The sequence below is a fragment of the Vanessa atalanta genome, chromosome 25 (genome assembly GCF_905147765.1).
Source record: "Vanessa atalanta chromosome 25, ilVanAtal1.2, whole genome shotgun sequence".
Classification (NCBI taxonomy): domain Eukaryota; kingdom Metazoa; phylum Arthropoda; class Insecta; order Lepidoptera; family Nymphalidae; genus Vanessa; species Vanessa atalanta.
Genome location: NC_061895.1, coordinates 4434752 through 4455057, shown reverse-complemented (window position 1 = coordinate 4455057; position 20306 = coordinate 4434752). Strand labels below are relative to the sequence as shown.

The window sequence follows — 20306 nt, the reverse complement described above, 5'->3', positions numbered from 1 at the left end:
AAGTAGCCTAGGCTCTGCTAGTGTTAGTCATGAGAACGCATGGGTCGAGGGGAGAGGTTTTTTGCTTCGAATATTTTGATAGACGCGAAGTTTCAATATCGTCAATTTAATATTGAAATTGTGGACAGAAGTAAGAATGTTGTTCATCATCATTATCAAATAATCAGAATACACAAATTCTTAAACATTTTTTATACGTAATAATAAAATACAGAGTCCGATTGTTGGGTTAAGTTAGTTAGTAAGGTTCTTGTCTGTTGAAGTATCCGAACGATTTTATTAGTTAAAGACATATTAAAACTCTTTGAGTCTTTAGTGTCCGAAGATTGGATACTTATTAAAAAACGCATAGAGTTTTGATTAAAATATTTCCCAATTGTTTTAAACCAAACAATTAAATAAATAATAGTTTACAGATTGGTAACCGTGACGAAAGATTAGTTCTGCTGCTGCGTCAGAGGTTGAGTTCAAGATTCTTTTTTCAACCTTGTGCCTATAAGGCAGTAGTAATTTTATTTCACCAACAGTCTGAACAAATCTTGTTTTAAAAGCGTTCATTCAGAATATCAAATCAAGTTAAAAACATTTTCAAATATGTCATCTGTTCTTATGTATTATTGTGTGATGAGATTAAATAAACATACAGGATGGGTTCGCAGTGTATTCAGTATTTCCCAGTAGAGGAAAGTGCAGCTTCAGTTAGTCAGTTACTTTTTATTTAAAATATTATCTAATTTCGATGTTATATGATCCATTGATTAGAAAATTTTTACTTCTGCTTAAATTGTGTATTAAATAGTTTTGAACTCAGCGGTAGAGTAAAACATCATGATTGAACCTGTATTGTCTAACGTCGGGCGAAGTTCTGTCACTTTTGTATCCAATTTAAGCAGCATTGGTAAAAAAAGCTTTTACCTAGCAGTATAATTTTTAAATTCGATTATTGTGTTTGTAAATATTTTTTTATTATAGTTTTGAAGTTAAGTAAAAATGTTAAAATTATTTCGCTGCAAAGATTAGCAAGAGTGCATTAGTGGAATTATCCATTTCAGTTAGAGCTAAAGTAACTTACTGGCTATTAACTGCCATATTAAATGTCTGACGTCATAAGAATAGCACTCGGAGAAATCTAACAACATTTTATATACTTAGATTGTATTCTCACAAGAAAACACATTAATGTTAAACATAAGAAGTATTTTAGTAAAATCGTCTATCATTGTAAATAACATATAAAATATATAATTATACTTCTAGTTTCTATCATTAATTCATACAAAGTTACGCCTTCCACTTCTGCTTTGAAGTTGAAATTTTAATCTCCAAAATCTTATCTTCGGGAGCGTCTACGAAGCAAAGGAGTAATTATATAAATTTCAAGACAATCGCATTAGTCGTTTCGTAGTTCTCGTGATGAATGTAGTATTGCACTCACTAATTGATATATATTTGCGGATAATTGAGACCTCTGTCTTTTTTTTAATGGCTTCAGAAAGAATACCGTGTCCTGTAAGGAAAAAGCATCAATGAAGTAAAATAAATTATGCCCTCTTTCAAATATACGTTCTTCTTCGAGGATATCTTAAATTGATTCGTTTTTTTAAAGCATAGTCTAAACATGGATTAAATTTATTAAACGTTGCAAAGCAATTTCTCTTACGTAAGTTCCGTTACTCAAAAGCCTTAAATTGAACTAAAAATATTCTCAAGCAAAACATCGATTTGGTAACCGTTAGTCCAAGTCTTTGATAGATTATCTGCGAGTTCAAGGATTGACCTTTGAAAGCGTATTTTCGAAAACGGAATTCACTTTATTTTCATAGATTTTAAATTTATTGTGTCTATGTGTGTCATCTGTGGTTTGTTGGATAAAACATGTTGCTCTATTGAAGAGGCGATGGTGGAAGGTTTGTCATGTTTTGCATTTAAAATGCCAAATTTTTGAGTTAAGTACATAACAATAATGTGGGGAGTCACCATTCCACCAGCAACAGTTTTCCTAATTTAGATTTACGTAAGGCAGGCCTTAAAAATTGTCAAAACCATCAATCTTAAGAAACATACCATTTTTCGATTAAAGGCTCTAATAACTTAGTCTGGGAATCTAGTGTGTCATAAATGTCATAAAATATCCAATATGGCGGATATAACTTGCTTAACATGTCAAGCGACTAATCTAATTAAATGGAAATTTATCAAGTGAATTTAAAGTATAGATACAAGACATATTTATTTACATTAGTGAGAAGTAAGCTGAGATCAACTTGGTTCACATTTAACGCCATTTTGTAACTTCACCGCATAATCGATACTAAGCCCACATAATGTATGCTCTTCGTAGATATAAATATAGCGAGGTCAATTTACAACGATTATAGAGCGCTTAAAAAGTGTCGTGGTAACATAATACCTACTGTATATAAAATGTTGTGTCACAGTGAACTGAAATAACTAAATAAATATGGACTTTTGGAGGCTGTTGGACAAATAATATTCTGAAAATATAACAATGCTGGGCAATTTGCCTTTGCTTGGAGATCGTTCCACCATATCACTTGCTTCCTGACTTGAGATATACATATTATTAATATAAATTCAGCACTTTAAAGTGGTGTTTGCCCGGATTCTGAAATCACGATTATTCTTTTAATATAGTATGTAAATACTAATATTACGGGTACGGGTCGCTATAGATTTCTTGTTTTGTCTGGTGTTTCGTCGTCGTTCATCTTTGACCTTGGACTGACTGATGCCCGCCGACTATCTTAATGCATCTTAGCTTTCTAATAGTCAAGATGACATTTTAGAAGTGTAAACAGGACTTTCCTTTCACAATAGATCTCTATCTGAAATCGTAAAGTACTTGAAAATTATTAATGTATCTTATGTTATAGCTAATCTATTGACACAAAATAGATATATTAAAAAAAAAAACTAATCTCTTTTTTATTTTAATAACCGCGTATGACATTAACCAACTTACATCAAACGTTTATATACGAAAATAGCTAACACAGAGCGTTGTATATAAATAGCTTGTATAGGTTAATAAAAGGTGTAGGTACAGTCTGTTTCCCTTGACCGTGAAGCGTGAACTTCCCACGATTGGCACCAGGCACGGAAAACGACACACGTGCCGTGCAATGGGGTCCGTTTGTATTCCATGAACATGTGTTTAATATTACTACGTGAGTGTTTTAAGCGATTAACGCTTGATTAGGTAATACTTCACAGACAAACATATATTAAAATAATGCAAGTCGCACACGTAAAGGTATATGCATTAAATAATTAAATTTAAAAATATTTTGCATGTTTAGCTTAAATTGACAAAATTTGTGTGCACTATTGTACAGTCGATTAAATGGAATTATTCAAAATTGACTTGTCAGGTATGAACATATAAACATCACGTGAGATAAATAAAAGCTTGTCATATATTTCTTAGAGATTAGCATTTAGCAGGAACATATAAACATACTGACTGTATAATACATAGCATACTACGTATTGAACTAGTAAGTGTGAATTTATATAAGAATTCCAAAGGCTTAATAAGATTATATTATCTTTTAATTAAGTAGGTACTTAATAAATTATTCATTATGCATTGCAAGTCTGACGTCTGCATGTTCGATTCAAGGTAAAGTAATATTAGTATAGACAAGACAGCAGCAGAAACTACGACTAAAACTTAACTCGTATGTAAACATCGAATCCGCGACCGTTACCGCAGACGTTGTTTTTTGCACGAAGTAGTAAGGCCGACCAGTTGACGAGCCACTTGAACAGCTGACCACATACCGGTCGTCTGACAATAGGCAATTTTATTGTGAGATAATACATATAGTATGTATAATGTGCTACCAAGTTGCCCACCATGGCAAGCACCACTGAATTTTCATGTGCTTAATTTGTGTTTATAATTCATCTCGATCATCGCTATCGAGCCTGATTCTTAACCCACTACTCTTGATAGTAAGAGTTCTTCTCCAATCATGACCACAAAAAACACTGTCTGGATACAAGCAATGCTGTATTGGTCATACCCGCTTAAAAAATTTCAATGATCCAATCCGATGGTCCGGTGTCACCAACGATCGGTGCCCGGGATTTTTTTATCCTCTACATCCTAAATAAAGACGGGCCTATCTTCAAAAGTTGCCGAATCCCGAAGCGACTCACCCTGAGAAAGAGTTAAAACATATTAATTAGGGATGAATTTATCGCTACATTGCCAAAGGATTATTATAGATATAAAAAAACAATTAAGTATTTAAATTTTTCAAACGTACACAATTAATCCTGAATTAATATCGAAGCTAAAGAATCTCTATGGCTACTTTTAAAACGAACAAATTAACTTTTATCATTTCCAGAGCTCTTATTAAAAATTCCATTTTCTTCTTGCATTTATAAATTCATTTTCTCTCACATAAACGCTTCCTTTGCTGGCTTTGTACAGGCTTTTCTTCAAACTAGCATTCGTTTATGTATTCCATGAATTTTATTTATTCTTTTTCATTATTTTTTATGAAACGTGTATGTGTGTCTCTTTGTATATAACCAGTAGATATTAGTTAACACACACATTGTCAAATCTGGTCTATATACATATATTACTGATTAATCAATAAATTCTATTACTAATGTTTTAAGTTGTTTTTTTAAATATAATATCCTTGATAATTCCGCCGCAAAATATTAAGTAATTCTCATTTGAATTACAAAAACTTTATATATAAACAACATATTTAATATCTATTCCTAAATATCTATGAACAAATACATAATTGTACAGATTATTGATATTAAATTACATATTTCTATCGCCTATAATATGTAATGACCCATATAACCAACCCTTCTATGAATAAATATTACTATTATGCCCGTTTACCCTTCGCATTTCAAAGTTAAAATAGGAATGCGGTCTGCGACGTTAGTCACGGTACAAATGTATCTATAACGGTGTCTTATTAAACTAAATAAATCAAAATTATTATAAATTACTAATTCCGTGCTATTTTGTCTGATAGTATTAAAAGCGATAACTCTAGTATATATTTTCCATAAATTAAGAAAATATACAACACATAATTGATAAATAACCCAATATATAGTCCACATATATTAGTTTTTTACTAAACTATGTAAAGCTTAAGCTGGAAATCAATCACAGTTTTATTAAAGCAATGACCGATTTGCCCTTAATATTTTATAGCTCGAATTAAACCTTCAATATGTTTCCGAGATCGTCAGAGTTATTTTAGAATCCCATCAAAAACATAAATGTAAAAATGAGAGCCAAGTTAAATATTATGATATATACCTTGGTTGTTGTCTTCAACGACAAAAGAAGTGAGATCTAAATTTGTGCCAAGTTAAATAGTCCTTTCTGAAATTTATTTATAACTACATAAAATATAATTTCTTCTTATAACTTAGGGTAATATATTGTTGCCTAAGGTCTGACTTGGCTAGTTCTTATATGTTTATAAACACAAATTGTAGTTTGTGTTTAGAATAACAATTTATAACTCGTTCTGAGTTATAAATTGTTATCTATCTAAGAAGAATGGAGGACAGCTCAGTATTGCTTAGTTAGTATTAACGTACATTAAGAGCTGCGATGGTCCAGTCACTAGAAAACATGAATCTTAACCAGATATTGCGAGTTCATATCCAGACAAGTACCATTGAATATTTGCGTGCTTAATTTGTGTTTACAATTCATTTGTAACAGGCTTAGAACTTACAAAGGCTATAATATAATACGTATATGAGAACTAGCCAAGTCAGACCTTAGGCAACAATATATTACCCCAAGTTATAAGAAGAAATTATATTTTATGTAGTTATAAATAAATTTCAGAAAGGACTATTTAACTTGGCACAAATTTAGATCTCACTTCTTTTGTCGTTGAAGACAACAACCAAGGTATATATCATAATATTTAACTTGGCTCTCATTTTTACATTTATGTTTTTGATGGGATATCACTACTTTTTGTATATAAATTATTAGTAGGTACTTATTAATAACAAATTTAATACCAAATGGTTTTTGTTAAACTATTCTATTTTCTTATGTTTACGGGGTATAATTGTCTTTTTTTTTATATTTTCTTATTTTTCTTGTAGGTACCTCTGAAATATTCGAGTGAATTGCCCATTCAGTGTCCGGATATTTTTTATGCGTTTTCTGTTTATACTTAAATTGCCCAAGTAGGGGTGGTATAACGTGCGCAGACGGTTGTACTCTACAATAGAGCTCTCTTGTGTCTTGATTTGACTTGGACCTAAATTGATAAGATGTATTCCATCTAAGTTTTTAACTCTAGAGAGGCCAACGTAAGCCTGCTCTTTACTTAATATAGAGGAGCCTATGTCGAAAAGAGCACCGTCAAGGCGAAGGCCTTGTGATTTGTGTATAGTAGTAGAATATGCTAAGCAAATAGAAAATTGTTTCCTTTGAACATATATGTTATTACTTAATATCTGTAACTTGGTTTTGACTTCTAGTTCGCAAATTAAATTATGTTTAAATTGAATTGTTATTTTAAGTGCGCTATTGCTGTTGTCGACGTCCCCAATGTACTTTCTCTATTTTTCCATTGGACCCATTCACCAGTCCTTTGCTGACATAAGTTTGGTCGCTCTATACTGTTCTTCCAAGCAATAAGGATCCCCGTTTGTAGCGCTAGAGTACAACTTAAATCATTCCTGTTACGATATACATACTCTACTAGTCTCACGAAACCTATTTTATTGTTTTATACTAGTATACTCAAACAAAAAATATGCAGTCGAATAGTCTAGGCAGCTTCCATCGGAAGGCATTGAAATAATTCTTATGAGCGCGGTTGCCACTCGCTCAGACACGTCCGCGTTAAGGTTTAATCGCAACGCTCCTATCCCGCTGCCCCGGCGTCACGTCACGCGCCGTGTACCGAAATGCCTATTATTTTATTTTTTTTAAGTATAATGATTTTGCACCATTGATGTGCGCTACATGCTACTTAATAACGTTTACTAATAATACCAAAGTCGGCTATACGTAATAAAGTATAGCCGAAAATAAGTAATAAAACGGAAATATTTGGGTTTAAAAAACTTAAGAGTGGTATTCAACTTGTTATATATTCACGTGAAGACCTTAAAATCCACATTAAGAACGGCTGTCATAAGTTTTGATTGCTGTTTCTTACATCATTTTTTTTATTATACTGTTATTACAGGAACTAAGTATATAAGTGTTGCTATAGACCCAATAAAATGAAAAATTATAATAAAATGATAAAAAATTATCAGTTTCAGATTTTTTCCTTTATATTGGCCTAATTATCTACCTGCATGCCAAATTTCAACTTTCTAGGTCACCTGGAAGTAGGTTATAGTTTTGATCTATAGGTCAGTCAGTGATAAAAATGACGATTTTTAGACGTTAATATCTAAATAACCATTTGAGATGCGTTTATGAAATTTGGAATACATATGTATCTCGCGAGTCTCAATATATGAGCCAAATTTGACACATTTATGTCAAATAGTTTTTGAGTTATGAGGAGGTCAAAAGTGGCTTCAAATGGTTCGTGTAATATTACACACGGTGCTGCTCGCCAGTTCTGTTACTAGAACTTGGCTGACACGCTACCGCGTGTCTAGATACGCGTTCTATAAATTTTTTACAAATCCGTGAATTTCAATGTAAATATTGAAAACAAATCGGAATTTATCTTTATAAATGTGACGTTGTACTCGTTTCGTTGTATATTTAATTATAATTACATTTGTAATTGAAAACTATTTAATGTTTATAGAATAAAAAGTTTTTCGAATGTCTTGTTTTTAATGGAATTCGAAAAAACGAACAAGATATTTTAAATACGAATATTATAATACTTATACTCTAGAAATACTAATATTATAATAAATACTTATAATCTAATTTTATATATTATTTATATTTAATTCTTTTTATATTCTTTTATGTATTCCATACTATATTATATGTTTAGTATGGGGGGCATTTTTGTATTTGTTGATATTTATGATTAATCATGTAAGTAAATCTGTATTATTTAATAAATAATATTGTGGTTAATTTAGTATTGAATTATATTTTGAAATTTAAATTAAAATCAATCGGCATCAAACGTGGATACGTTTGCATATTTAGTTTATAAGAATAACAATAGGTACCCAATTAGAAGTATTATAAATAAAACACATTTTTTTAATACAATTATTATGAAATATTTATTGATCTGAAACTAAAGATTAAATAATAATTGTTAATAATATAATTGAATTATTCTAATTCATAAAGATTAATGACTATATATTGCATTCAAGCGTTACATCAAGACTCTTTATAAATTGTTCGTATTATATTAAAATACTAAATCTTATATATTAAAAAGGAATGAGTATTATAAAATTATAATAGCAATGATTATAATTGCTTATATATTTAATGATTAAATATAAAGAATTATATTTTGTACAACATACATTATCATGTTAATTATAGTGAAATATTATGAACATTTTAATTTTTACTAAAAATTTACAAATGAACTTTTAAAGTAATATGTTTAATAAATATTTTACAACGTTGCTTTTAATTTTTATCATACAATTTTAAATGTCAAGTCATATTTTTTTTAAATAAGGTACAATAATTATGAAATTATTAAAATATACTTCAAAAAATCAAATAATATATTAATGAATTATAGATTAATCAAGTAGTTTTTTTTAAATGTATTACTAATTTTATGTTAGATTTTTATTTTGCTATTAACTTCATATACATCGACTTGCAAAGTATATAAGTATGACCTTATATATTCGAAGTAGCTTAAAACTAATATATCACAACACACAGAAATATCACAAAAAATCTTATAACATCTACGTCAATTATATTTAAAGAGTAGAAGAATTATGGACAAACTATTTCTTGTATGTATGTATATTGTAAGTATTTAAACCTTAATAGCTCAATGGTACACGGAAGGCTTAGCTACGTGAACAACGATAGTTTAATCCTCACTTTTGGAGTATTAGACTGGAAGGAATAATAGGAATATTAGTAATTCCTAAAAAAAGGTTTTACTAGAATTATTGTTTTTTAGTAAACTTTTATAAATATCCTTTGGCTCTTTCCGTCTTCCATAAAAACTTCTGTGATGAAGTTGATTTGTGCTCAAGTAAATGTATTAACAAAAATTTAACCAAGATAATTGGTTTCAAGGAAGACGCTTACAGGTTTTACTAACCCAGCCAGAACTTGTTCTTAATAACTACTTTCTATTCTTAATTAAATGAGATATCAAGCACATTGAACCACCGTAACCACAACATTCTGAACTATGGTTTCATTTTACTTAACCTAAGGAAAATGCATTAAATTGAGCAACTATTCTCCTAATAACTAAAAAAACTAATCTTAACTCTTGGACGAGAATAAGCTGACTAACTTCGTCTTGATGTTAAGGAACGTTGTGATAGATCTCTTTACCTTCTTCTTAGGTGTTCTCTCGGGTCTCAGAAATGGTTCCGAGTAAGATTTCTGAAGGTTTGTGATCGTTGACATTTCAGGTTCCTTGGCCGGTTGGTATTTGTATTCCTTTACAACCTTTTCCTCGTTCGGGTCGTATCTATACAATACGGAATATGTACGTTTGACCTTTTTGAGAACACGAGGAGCGTTTGCTGTTCTCTCGCTTTTACAACGTTTGACTTCGTTCCTCCCGTAATAATCTTCATAACTATCAGCGTCGACATACACGACACGTTTCCCTAAGGCCTGTTCTCGCTCCTTCTTTAAACTTTTCCAGGAAGCAATGACGGACTCACGACGGAACGTCTTGTTAGGATTGTGGCGACTGATCAAGTAAGGCTGCTCCTCCTGGATATTGGTTGTTTCCTTCAGAGGTGATCCTCTTGGACTTGGACTGTAGTCGATCTCGTAGTCGTCTCTCGAGATCTGAAAAATAACAAACATTTGCCATTAGAAATGAGACGAGAAGAAATATTATTGTAGAATAAATAACAACAAATTGGTCGATCTTTAATCGCTGTCACATAAAATACGTCGGATCAGAGATCTTGGGGATTATTTAAAGTATTAATATATTAATGTCGTACGTGACTTCGAACATAATACCGAACGGTACTAGGGCCGTATCGCTGTCCCTTTCAGATGTTTTAAATATTGTAATTTGTCTTTTTCTGTTTCGTCATTCGAGCCCTTCGCTCGGTGCCCACATGTCTGATAGCACCTGTCGACTTAGACATATGCCCTGACGCTGGAACTAATGCCAACATGTTATGTAGATTGTAAACTAACTCGGCAGTGAACTGTCAAGGAAGTTTACAGAAAATAAAAGAGTGATCGTTCCCGATATATAACTTTATCCGTCCGTAGCTCGTCGTTAATAAAACGAAGCTGATGTATCGAATATAAATAGTTGATATTGAGAAATTCGAATGGCGCCCTTCAAAATTATGTCGTTTTGTTTATCTCGTTCAAAAACATTTAATGAACTAAAAGCAGTCGTCTATAAAAGTTCAAAGTTTCGTAATTTTTAAATGTTCCAAAAATTTTCCGTTTTATTTTTTATGTGCTATTGTGCAATGTTGTTTATTGCTTTTCTTCAAATTCTATAATGTTATGGAGCAAGCGTTGGTCAAAGAATGGGTCAGTTATAATTAGATTTTACAATCGGTATTTACAAGAAAATTTCGAACCGTGAATACATGATTCGTTTATAATTCACTCTTGGTAGATGATATGTCCCCGTGTCCCTGTACACTGGCTCACTCACCCTTCAAACCGGATCACTACAATAATGAATATTACTGTCTGTTAATTGAATATATAATACTTTAAATGAAGTCGTATTTATTACACAAATACTTTATAATTTTATTTCTATCTCTACTATAATCCCGTAAGAACCAGGTTAAATTCGCCATTGAAAAATCGTTTTGAATCTATTCAGCAATTTAAATACAAGGTGTAGGATATTATTTCAACGTCAAACATTCCTGCCGCGACAAATGTTACACCGTCTCAGTTTGACATGTCGTATTTTGTAACATTTTTTTAACGGTCACATATTAAAAGTTACACTCGCGAATTTGGGTCGCAAAGTAAAATGGGTCACGTAAAAATACCAGATCTATTATCGATGTTAATTAACACGGCCCAATTAAAACATTACGTTATAACTTTTACATTTTCTGTGTATTACATCATTTACATGAAATTAACAGTTGAACTTTGTGCGAAAGGATTGAATTTCAAAGTCGAAAGTGTATAGATTCTAAATCAAAGTATTCTTTGTTCGATTAGGCTCATAAAAGCAGTTTTGACATGTAACAGTATTGAATTAACTTATTTCATTTATATTCCATAAGTAGAGTAAGGAGGAGGATGTTTTGACGTATATCCACGCTCTTCCTATGCGGGGTACTTATATGACAGAATTTCCGACAAATGCAGGTGTGCCAAGCATAAGATGGCATACAAATTGGGCATATGAAAAGTGAGTGGAGCTTATTCGTGTTTGATGCCACAATATTCCTGTTTAATTGACGTGTTTCTAGCTCATGTCGGTTCATTTTAGATTTTATGTATAAACTATTTCACTTTTGTCAATTGTATTAATTTTTTTGTTTTTTTTATTTCAGGTAAATATTTGAAGACGAATGTAATGTATCGGTGATTCGGATTCCCACGTTTACCCCGCGTCCTATATCTTGCGTATTAAATGCTACGTGCGTGTAGTATTTCTGTCTGGATGTGCATAGTTCGTGTTATTTGTGAACGTTATTAATATACGAAGGTGATACTAATAGGCACGGATATATTTGTCACGAGCTATTTTAGACAATACTTGAAAGTGTTCAATGCAATTCAAGGGTCGATGGTTTCGTTTTATATTTAAACTAACGGCTCGCTCGCTCTACGCTCTGACGTTTCTCGGTTTTCATTTTTTTAAAGGTTCTTTTTTTGAAATTTTAATTTACAATATCGTTCTTGCGTTCAGAAATATGACTTAGTATTACGTGAGTTAAAGAATTTGAATGTTTTTTTTTTAATTAGCATGATTATATGTGAAAGTCTATTACGGCAATAATATAATTATCTAGTAATAGTCATAAGTTAGAAAATTTTAATAACAAGAATTAATAATAGCAATAATCAACGATGAAAGGCGATTTTTTGGTGTCATCTGCACTTAATATTAAATCGCACCAACTTACTTTATACTTAAGAATGTATTAAAAGGAAACGCGTCCATTTATGTGTGAGTGGGTCAGTATATCGTGAATAAGACGAACGGACAACGCGTTAATTGATATTCAATACCGTAATGTACGACGATCCTCACAAAAAAAAAACGACGTACACACTAAAGTTGTTTTCGGTTAAACGGGCGTACTTACATATGACTTGTAAGATACCGTTAGCCGTGTGCGAAATCGCAAAAACATTGCGCTCTGATGATGTTTTTTCTTTTAATTTACAGCTACAGACATACATAGATAGTTACATGTGTGGGTTCTTATTTAGCGATGCGTGAGATTCGGAATTTATAATGCAAGACCGTTTGGATTTTAACGGCTTATTTTCAATTTGATGTGGTTTTGTTCGATTTTTAAGTGAATTCAAAAATGGAACGTTTCTGAAGTACTCTTCGTATTTTAAATTGATTTCATTTAAACAGAAGCCGTTTGAACCGATTTACGAACTAGTAAATAGTTTTATAGAATTTGTTCTTTATTTAAATTAAGCAAAGATTAGTTAGTATACAATTTCAAGGCTATTATTGAAGACTTTAATACCCCGTTATGTATGAATAGATTCTGATGCCAGCGACTTATTGGATAATATACTATTAATTATTCTATTCTTGTTATTTCAAGTACATTATATAAATAGATACAAAGTTAAACTCGAAGGTTAATAACCGATACAAAAATTTTGTATGACAATTGAAAATAGTTATGAGTAAACTCACTGACTAAATCTTTAACGCCCCCGCTCGATTTTCCAGTGACTTTTCGATGAGTAATATTTTTTTTTTGACATATTACAAGTTTTTTTTTATTTTGTGTTAACTGCCTTGTTACTACTAAAGTTAATCGAAACTTTTTGGAGGTCTAGTTAAACAAAAAAATATTCCTTGGTGAAATAGAGATAGAAAAAATTTTATCTCTCTGTGGTCGGTTATGACTTGGAGAATAGTTTTCGTGCTTTTCCATGGCATAAGTCATTTTTAATGATAATTAAATCATCAAAATAATCTTTATTTAAGTAACGTTTCACGTATTATTGATTATACAATTAATAATGTAATTATACAATGTTAAATTTAAATTTACCAACAGTTCAGAATGTTGATTTTGAATTCTAAAGAACCGGTAAGAAACTGTAAAAGAAACTTATAAAGTAAAATATGTTACTTTCTATTTTATTATGTTATGCCTTTTGATTTTATATAGGCTAGGTGGGGCAAGATTGGCATTGGGGTAAAATTGTACGGATTGAATTACCGAATACCGAATAGCTGTTTTGATCATTTTTTTATATGTTGTTCTCCTGTCAATAGGTGTTTTATTAGTTTATATTGCCTGGAAAAAGGAGTTAATACAAAAATGTGCTCGAATCAGTCCGAAATTCGATCGGTACGTTGTTACCCCAACGTACTATAATTATATAAAAATATATATATATTGATATATTTAGTAGTAACTTATTATTATATGGTATTTATTACTAGGTTTCTTGTCATAGATTATTAATTTTTGCTATTATATAACTATTTATATATTTATATATTTTGCTATTATCTATCATAAAATTATGATTATAAGCATTTCATAATTTCTTTAAAAAAATAATAAGTTTCTTTGGTCGTATCTTTGTTAAAATGTTGGAACGATTCTAATAAGATTATCTTATTATTTTGGTATATTACAAAAATTGTTAATTTGTAATTTTGTATACTATTAACATTATTTTTTATTTCATCTTGGTAACACTTTCGAATTTAGAAACCGGAATACGAATAACAGCGAAAGATTAGACGCTGGCTTCCGAACGTGACATTACGCGCTTAAATGACCAAGGTGATATATATATTTTTTTATATAATGGAACACTGATTCCTACGAGATATCCAACGCTCGTACGTGAAGGTTTGGGAGGTCAGATGCCTATCTGGTAAACAGTTATACGTAGATACTGATAATATGTGACTGTCAGGAATATTTTCTTCTAAGATGAAATAATGATATTAATTTATTCAATAAATGTAATTGAGATCGAATTCGAAATTTAAAATTTATTTGTTCCTTATTTTCTTTTTTGTTTTCTTTTTTAACATATGTCAAGTCTCTTATAACATTCATCTCTCGATGTCAAGTTTAATTTTAGCGGTGAAAGTAAAAATTCGTGACAACTAAACTTCGAACATAAAAACTGGATAATTTTACAATCGGCAATTTTGACAGCGAATGTAAATTGTACGCTTTCTAAACAGTAATACTGATAAAATATATATATAAAAAAAAAAACTAGAATGTTACGTAAAATGTTTGGAATTCGGTAATTTGAATAATATCTCGTAATTAATGCTAATATTTTTACCACGTAATTATGACACTTTATATCTATTTTAAATAATAATCTGTATTGGAAAAAGTTTCTAATAAATTAATTTCAGGTTTAATAACCGAGTAAATCTAAATCGTCGAACTTGACTCGTTGAACAGTTAAGCTGATGACTTCTCAAACTTGTTTTCGAGTTTTCATCAATATGAAATAAATTAACTTTACGACAGACCCAATCTATATGAAAAATGTAATCACTCGTAAGAGAGCTTTCAACTTTGATTAATAACATTCGAACATCGATGCAGCTAATTCCGAATCGGTAACCGTGAAATCAGGGCAATGTCAAGATCATAACCACAAAAAGAACTAATTCCATATTCAAACATCAGACACGTACGAGCTGCGGTTCATTGACAGCGACCATAGACAAGCCAGTTGCCTTTTAAGCGCATTAAACTCGCCATGCAGTTTGCGTAACTCAGAGAGACAACAGACGATACCATAATGAAAAATACGTGGGACTCGAGGACGCGTCTGTTAAAGGCTTTTATTACGTATATGGATTTTTTTAAATATGGAACTTACCACGCTCTCCCAACTACCGCCTAGGATGGACTTGTCCAACATCTTGTCCACACAGTTCCGTTCACAATCCAAAACACAATTCAAAATTTATATTATTTTATAACACGTTGGTATTACGAAACAATATTGAGCAATAGACAAAATTATGGTGTACGCGATTCGTATCACGTTGTCACTCGGGAATATCGGGTTTTGGCACGCTGTATACACTTCGCGCTTTCCTTTGCGACTGAAGCGAAACAGTTTCAGCATCATATTTATAGGTCGGCAAGACGGGAGAGGGCGGGATTCAGGAAGACGATGCGTTAGTATCTTCCACTTAACACGTAGTCACGCCTTCGTATTTTAGACGCAAGTAATATAAGTTCGGGGAAGCCCGTCTAAAAGTGTTACACAGGTATACCTCATTCCCGATACCGGGATGAAGTTTTAGAGACATTTTTTCCGTTAAGAGTGTTTTTGTGTCACTGTGGCGATGTTTTTAGGGCATTAACCTCTGTCGAATTGTGTCATATTGAGTCATGAGTTTAGGCTTGATAGATTGTTTCTTTGTTTTTGTTATGTAGCCTTAACTGTAGATATCATATCTCCGTCGGTATAATTTCTGATATATTCACAAAAAAAAAATCTTCAACTCTAATTTGTAGATATAAATGGGTTCACCTGTTTTTATACATGGATTTGATTTAAAATAAATTCGTTTTGATTGAATATTACCCTAGTTCGAGACAGTTAGACGCGTTATGAGGAAACTAATAAATTGATATTTTTAATATCTCATATAATATAAACCTTGGAACAAATTACGTAACGCATCCGAATGTTTATAAACAGATTTAAATAAACATACATTTTTATTTATACATCTAAACATATTACAGCAGTACGGAAGATATTTCTCTTTTTACGAATACAAAACAAGGGATACGATATTGTTCGCAAGTGTCTTGATGAGTCACAGAAACCTTTATCGCTACGAAAGGACCGAAAATGAAGAAAAGGTTCGGACTATTTTTGCTCCCCCAACGTCCAAAGTCCAATATCCTAAATGAGATGTGCTGTGAGGAGTTTGTTCGCTTGTTCAATTTCATGATGGACTACATCAGCTTACAATGATTACTTTGAATTCAAATTACATATCTGAATTAGTAAATACCTCTTCTGTTGAAAGAAGGTAATTCCATGAACAATATCCTTCTTACTTGTACAAGACAAGTGTACTAACACAATGCCACGCCTGAAGAGAGTAACTGTGCCTACAGGTATAAGGGACATAACATCTTAGTTCCCAAAGTTGGCGACGCATTGGCGATCTAAGGAATCGTTAAAACAGAACCAATGTATATGAGCGCTGGTGACCAATTTCCATTCGGTAGTCCAATTCGCCCGTTGCCTACCTATTTTAAAAACAAATGATTGCGCAGACCATTAAATGTGATTTAAGTATACATAACTAGTGAGCGGAACACGTCTAAATTACTAGGTAGTACTGAATTAATCCGAGCCTTGTGTCTATCTGAAATAAAATATCGTGAGGAAACCTGCATGTGTCCGATGATATTCTACGACGATAATACAAAAACTGTATGTATTTATATTGCAGTTATAATTCTTCTCATTTAAGACATGTTGATCTTTAAAAATTATTAGAGCTTGAAGCATAGCGTCGCGACCCTGTTTCATTTATTCTTCTTATTTCAAATGTGTTTCGGTTATTTATGTCTTGAAATTCTATAGAAGCACTATAATGTGCGGAGTTTTATATTTTAATTAGAATCGTGAATTATAATTAGATTTTAGAGAATTTCTTTTAATTTTTACTCGTACTGCTCTTTACTTTCGGTTTAACTAGAAATACTTGTGACTTGCCCGCAAAGTGTTACAAGACTAATTATCCGTTTTTTTTTTTTTTTAAATTTCATATCAGCTGATTCGTCTTACAAATACGCATTTTATGATAAGTATAACGTTATTTAATGTAATTATAAATTTCGATTTTATTTCATGCTAATGTAAAATCACGCTTATTAATATTAAAGTTCATAAATAAGATAATATATGACATCAATAAGAATTTAGTAAATTAATAAATTAATAAATAACTGATTTTTAGATAATTATAGAATAGAAGCTTCAAGAATGGTTCTAGTATTTTGTGTAGTTTAAATTCTATACTTATTGACGTTCGAGGTAATTCTGCCATATGTAATCATCGCATCATTGAACGGTGAAACTTCCTAAGTAACGGTGCTAAATCCACATAGGCAGTTGTAGTTAATGCTTGCAATGTATATGTATAGTTTTTTTTAAATAGTTACTGAGCAATAGAAACAAATTGTAATTATGTTAAACAATAGGAAAAATACCACCCAATGTAGCGGCGTGGTGGAGTAAGCTCCGTACTTCTTTATTTCTTTAACAGGAGAGGTCTTTGCCAAACTGTAGGAAATAAACGCGTGTGTTAATGTGCGTAGTTCGTGTTTCCACTAACTATTACAAGAATACTACATTTCAAACATTTAAACAAAAGATTCTTTGAATCATAAACGTAATTTGTATCCGATTAGAGTGAGAACTAAGAGGATATTTTTTAAACTGATATCAACTCGTTACATTTTTTCCATAGAATGTAAACATAGACAAAAATAAATATTTTTTTTGAATATTTTAATTCATTGACAGATGATATTTTTTATTGAAATCGATCAAAAACACAAACAAAACATTTCCGATCGTTGATTTGAACGGATGAATATTGAACATGTATGTTTCCATTTTAGAGATGAACTATTTTTTAAACATACTCGCAATAACAATAACATTCAAACTCAAATGAAACAGTACTGATACAATCTGATTAGTGTTCTCTATTTGTAACTCTTCGAGCTCGACTAAAGATCACAGTCTCATCAATCGGATCACAGTGATCATTGTATTTGTTCGTTATTCTAAGGTTGGTAATCAGCCAGACGAGGTACAGAGTAATAATATCAGTGAAAGTTACAATGAGCATTACACCGGAAAATAAAATAAGTTTCAGGAAAGGTTGGCCGTAAGCAGCACAGACTTTAAATGTGTTTGATAAAAGTAATCTTCATGTGTTCACTAACCAGCAATTTTGTTTTTTTTTATGGTATCGGTAGGTGGACGAGCAAATGGGCCACCTGATGGTAAGTGGTCACCACCAACCACAGACAATGGCGCTGTAAGAAATATTAACCATTCCTTACATCACCAATGCACCATACATACCTTGGGAACTATGATGCTATGTCCCTTGTGCCTGTGATTACACCGGCTCACTCACCCTTCTAACCGGAACACAACAATACAGAGTACTGTTATTTGGCGGTAGAATATCTGATAAGTGGGTGGTAACCTACCCAGACGAGCTTGCACAAAGCCCTACCACCAAGTAAATAGATCCGCGTAGTGCAATAAGGTCCAAAGTCCAAACCGTCTCCTAAAGAATAGCCATTTAGGCTTTTACTGTACTGAAATCAAATGTATTTTTATAACTAGTATGTTATGGTTCATTCTTTGTTTTATTTTTAGGTTAACGATACTAAGTATAGGTAGTTAAATTTGTTTACATTCAGAACGATTTTACCGTTTTACAACTTGCTTTAGGCTCAGTTCAATTTTAGATGCAACTCGAGTGCATCGCATTTACGTCATTGCAATTGCCAATTTGAATCTGTACGGTGGTCAAACTAGGCGATTGTATTTTAACCCTTATGGGTTAATCAATAAGGACTATGTGCGGGCTATGTCGTAGAGTGTACAGTCAATGACATCATATAAATTTGGGGTCGCCGGCTTATGACGTTCCATGGTTCGCTAACAAACCATTTTGATGGACGGATGTTATATTGATTCGATAACAGTGTACTGGGTCTGTACTAAAGTTACTATTTTTATTTTAAAAAGGTTAAGAACCTTTAATGGTATATAATTATTTCACAATCGATTTCATATTAAGGGATGACCTTAATATTTCAAGGGAAACGCTTAATCTATTATTATGTAAGTCGATTTATGATGTGTACTAAGATATTATATCCTTTCTATCTATTTCGTATGTATCTAAGTTTTGTGGTAAAAAAGCGTGTTAAGTATCTACTCACTACACAGATGGGCTTGCATATATCACACAAATAAAGACATGTATTTCACCAAATAAATGTACCCTTATCTGGTTATCACTCTCTGGTAGCCAGATAATATTGGGTTGTTATTAGGTAGAGAGAAAAGTTAAAGAAACGGTAGCTGTAGTCGTTAGTTAAAAATAAGTTAAAAAAAATAAAAAAATATGTTTTATATTAAAAAAAATCTATGAAACGTGAAAATCACGTGAAATCGTAACAAACAAATATAAACACACTCACTTTCACATTTACAATATTAATTATAAGAGCAACGAATATAATGATAAGAGCAACGAAAGGGATTAAACTAAGTACGAGAATTCTTTAAAGGTCATTTTCCTCTTAATCTGACGACAATCCAATATTTTCCAATTCTTCATCCAGATTAGATAAACGTATTGGCGATTTTATCTTGCAATTCCTATTAATGTAAATTACGATAAAGCCAGATAAACCAAAGTATAGATCCTTTAGAAAATTCTAAGTCTAATTATTCTGCATCACTAAACCTTTAGTTCAGGCAACTCTAACAGAATAATCAATAATGGTTCAGAACAAAAGTAATAAAGCTAAAATGTTTCCGAGTTCGCTCAATAACTCCGCTTAAAAGGGAACCGCTCGCTTAATTCGCTTAAATTAAGCCACGTTTCCAGCTATCTAGACGTCTGACAAGGGTTTACGACTACAAAGGGGAAAGGGGATCAAACGTGTCCCTTGTAATGCTGAATGCGACGGTAATGTTGATTGTTTTCTCATTAGTGTTAAACTGTTGTGTGCTGAGCTCGCTAAGGTTTAATGCTATGCCGAAAATGTGACCAATTCCTTTATAGATAGCTTAGAGTTTGGTGGTACGTAGTAGGAATTAATTTAGAAGGTAGTCGTATGTTTAGAAGTGTTTCAGACTTGGAATCGGTATTTATATTATTTATAGATAT

At 31.6% G+C, this 20306-nt stretch overlaps 2 protein-coding genes across 3 annotated transcripts in view; one reads left to right on the top strand and one right to left on the bottom strand.

Annotated features, from left to right (window-relative positions):
- Window positions 1-20306, top strand: part of LOC125073746 (dual specificity tyrosine-phosphorylation-regulated kinase 2) — a 159106-nt gene that overhangs the window by 95998 nt on the left and 42802 nt on the right. The gene's annotated exons all lie outside the window — the stretch shown is intronic.
- On the bottom strand, window positions 9143-15462 carry LOC125073747. Its single transcript, XM_047684763.1, has 2 exons — window positions 15224-15462; window positions 9143-9997 (listed from the first exon to the last, which is right to left on the bottom strand). Exons 1-2 carry the CDS (start codon window positions 15263-15265, stop codon window positions 9458-9460), a joined length of 582 nt encoding a protein of 193 aa, XP_047540719.1. The 5' UTR covers window positions 15266-15462; the 3' UTR covers window positions 9143-9457.